The 3,077-nt window shown below is 46.1% G+C and overlaps 1 protein-coding gene across 1 annotated transcript in view; it reads left to right on the plus strand.

Annotated features, from left to right (window-relative positions):
• Positions 1-668: 668 nt before the first annotated feature.
• The window catches only part of LOC107574244 (uncharacterized), a 5,287-nt gene continuing 2,878 nt past the window's right edge, over positions 669-3,077 (plus strand). Inside the window, exons 1-6 of the mRNA XM_016260694.1 lie at positions 669-728; positions 1,549-1,698; positions 1,794-1,880; positions 1,981-2,097; positions 2,230-2,532; positions 2,649-3,022. Coding sequence (XP_016116180.1) covers positions 669-728; positions 1,549-1,698; positions 1,794-1,880; positions 1,981-2,097; positions 2,230-2,532; positions 2,649-3,022 — 1,091 coding nt within the window. The remainder of the gene's footprint in view (positions 729-1,548; positions 1,699-1,793; positions 1,881-1,980; positions 2,098-2,229; positions 2,533-2,648; positions 3,023-3,077) is intronic.

Here is a 3,077-nt window from a genome sequence, read left to right on the forward strand (position 1 = left end):
AGTGGTTTACAGCACTAAGTAACAACTTTAATTTCAAACAGTGGGATTCGAACCGGTAACCTTGTGATCAACCTTTCGCCCATATAAATGAATAGGAAAATTAAAAAAAAATGTTTTAAAAATAATAACATACACTTCCAAAAACATTACTTTGGAGGACAAAGGGATAAACATCAGTTTCTTCTCTTTTCTCCTCATTTTTTCCTTTTTTCTCTCTTTTTTCGCTTCTTTTTTGCTTCTTCCTCCTTCCATTTCTTCCCCCCTCCTTAACAGACTATTGTTCCCAGCTTTGGCGCAATCGGCTAGCGAGTTCGGCTGTTAACCGAAAGGTTGGTGGTTTGAGCCCACCCAGGGACGAAGGAAGCTTTTCGCTGCCGTTCTGCCATGTGTCCGCAAGCGCAGAATTTAGCACACGAGACACGTGTCCGCTGACGCATGCGTGGAGCATGCGTGGAGCAGCATTCGTAGCACCTTTTGAGCGTTTGAGGGTTCGTGTCAGCTCAAGTTTGCAGTGGCGTGTACACGGAGTGCTCATGTTTTGTTCTGGGTGGCGGAGGCCTGTGTTCCAGGAAGGTCCTGCACAAAAATCCCTCTAGGAGCAGCACAAAAGGCCACGAAAATGACTTTCGAATCACATGACATCACATCACACTGTGGGACAGAACGCCATGCCTGGAACGTTTGTGGAGTTGCCTGAACTTGTAGCCTTTCAGGCTTTTGGACAAGAGGTCAATCGATTTGGCGCACTCCGATATGTACTAGCATCTTTGCATTTTCAGTTTCCGGTCGGAGGTTGGGTCCTCCAATTTTTGCTGTATGGCTCACTTTTTACCTTTGGAAATTAGGAAAGTGTGCCTTCAGTGAGCGCTCTCTCTTGCGACAGATTGAAACGGAACTTTAACTCCGGGTTTTGATTGTACATGTTATCGGCCTGCTCTGCTTGTTCAAACTGTGTTCCCCAGCAACAGGCATGGCTAAAACGAACAAAGGACACTCTAAGCCAGGGGTGTCCAAACTGTGTCCTGGAGGGCCACTGTCCTGTAGAGTTTCGCTCCAGCCAGCTCCAACAGACCTGCCTGGAAGTTTCTAGTCTGCCTGGTGAGACCTTGATTAGCTGCTTCAGGTGTGTTTCATTGGGCTTGGGTCTAAGCTCGGCAGGACAAGGACCCTCCGGGACTTAGTTTGGACGCCCCTGCTCTAAGCCTACCGCTAGGCTTAACCCTGACTTTTCTACTGTATTTGTTACTAATGTATTAGTCCTATTGTTTGTAAGTTACTTCTTTGTTCTCATTTAAATAAAAATCAAATAACAAAAATAACTATATTGAGATACATAGTTGTTGTGAAAAAATTTAGAAAAATATTGTGAAATTTCTCAAATACTGAAGTTAGATTTTGGTCTTATTGCCCACCCTTAATTGGTCATGTATTTGAGTGTCTCATTTTAACAATCACTAATGCTAACCTAACATTACATAAGTTTATTTATTTATTTATTTTAAACAAGAATTATGAATGAAATCCATGTTTTTTCCATTTTATGTGTAGCTGAGCACTAAGCCAAAGAGCCACAAGGCCATGGGAGATGGCGAGTGGATGGCCAGGTTGAGGGCTTTTGCCAGCTGTGGGTTTTGGCCTTCTGGAGAAGGCAACAGACCAGCCCCAAGGCAGCGGAAGTGGTATAACCTCTACCAGAAGGTAAAGCAAAGTTACCTCTCATTATGTAGTATGCAGGTCAACTGACAATGGTTCAGAAAAGTAAGTAAAGTAAACAATGATTCTTATCTTTTTAGATTGAGAAATGCCCCATGCAGGCACGTGGGCAGACCACCCTCTTTGGAGGCTCCATGGCCTGCAATTGTGGATTCCACACCAATAAGGTAATCAATTTGAAAATGACATTTGATGTAGCATCACATATCTGGTAAAATGCTGTTATGCCATTTCACTATATTTTATGCCCTTCGGTGGTTGTATTAGCAGTCTGCCACTGCCACTCACTCTTCTGCTGTACCTCCTGCTGCTTCCAATACGGCTCCTGAAACCGCTGCTTCTGCCCCACCCTCATTCCTGAGGCCCCCTCTAAGTTTGTCTATGGTGAATATTTTCTCTTTAATTAATGCCTACTTATAAATCTGTCCTATCAAACAAATACAAAATGATTATGTTTATGTTTAGGTTCAAAATAATAATAATTAGTAAATGAAAATGCTATATGTAACTTTTTAGTTCACTAAGTCACACTTTGGCGGGTCCAAGTCGACTTCGCTAAAACCCAACTTAGTGAATCGGAGGACCCCCGGCCCCTCTGCTCCACCCTCTGCATCCTCTCTTTCTCTTCCCAGCCCCTCTCCTCCTTCCTCTGTGAGGACTCCATCTATGGCCTCTGTGAGGACTGCCGCCACCCCTCTATCCTCTGTGAGGACCTCCACCCCTTCTCTGTCTTCTGTGAAGACCCCCAGTCCATCTCCTCCACCCTCTGAAGGAACCGCTAGGCCTTCTCCTCCCAGCCCCTCTCCCCCTCCATCCTTTGTGATGACCCCCAGCCATCTCCATCCTCTGTGAGTGCAGCAGCACCTATTTATTGGACAGGCTATGCTGTATATTAGTGCAGCCTTTAATACAATAACAAATTGTCTTCCATACAGGAGGAGCCTGGAGGAGTCCAGCCAGCCCCTGCTGGGGCCTCAGCTTCTTTCTGGCTGCCAGGTGAATGGCCCAAGACCATCCCTGTGCAGGACCAGAGGTGGATTGCCAGCACTATTTTTCACGCTGGCAAGCTGCGGCCAGATTTGAAGCTGTGGTACGAGCCGCCTGTCCCAGCTCTCATTTACCACCAGACACCTACACCTGACCGGTTCTTCACCCATCGGTTGATGGTGTGGATGCCCTACCACCTGTGGAAGGTGAGGGTTTTCTGTCTAGCTTGTGGCAAGAACCTGACAGGCTATGGTGTCCACAAAAGAGCTCGGAAGGTCCTGGACATCGACAGGTACTACCTGATGGTTACGGAGACACTCAGGTGCACTGTGTGTTCTCTGAACTATCTGTCTACAAGTCAGACTGTCCGGGACCAG

This window comes from Sinocyclocheilus grahami, unplaced genomic scaffold (assembly GCF_001515645.1).
Source record: "Sinocyclocheilus grahami isolate Dianchi unplaced genomic scaffold, SAMN03320097.WGS_v1.1 scaffold2160.1, whole genome shotgun sequence".
In the NCBI taxonomy this organism is placed as follows: Eukaryota; Metazoa; Chordata; class Actinopteri; order Cypriniformes; family Cyprinidae; genus Sinocyclocheilus; species Sinocyclocheilus grahami.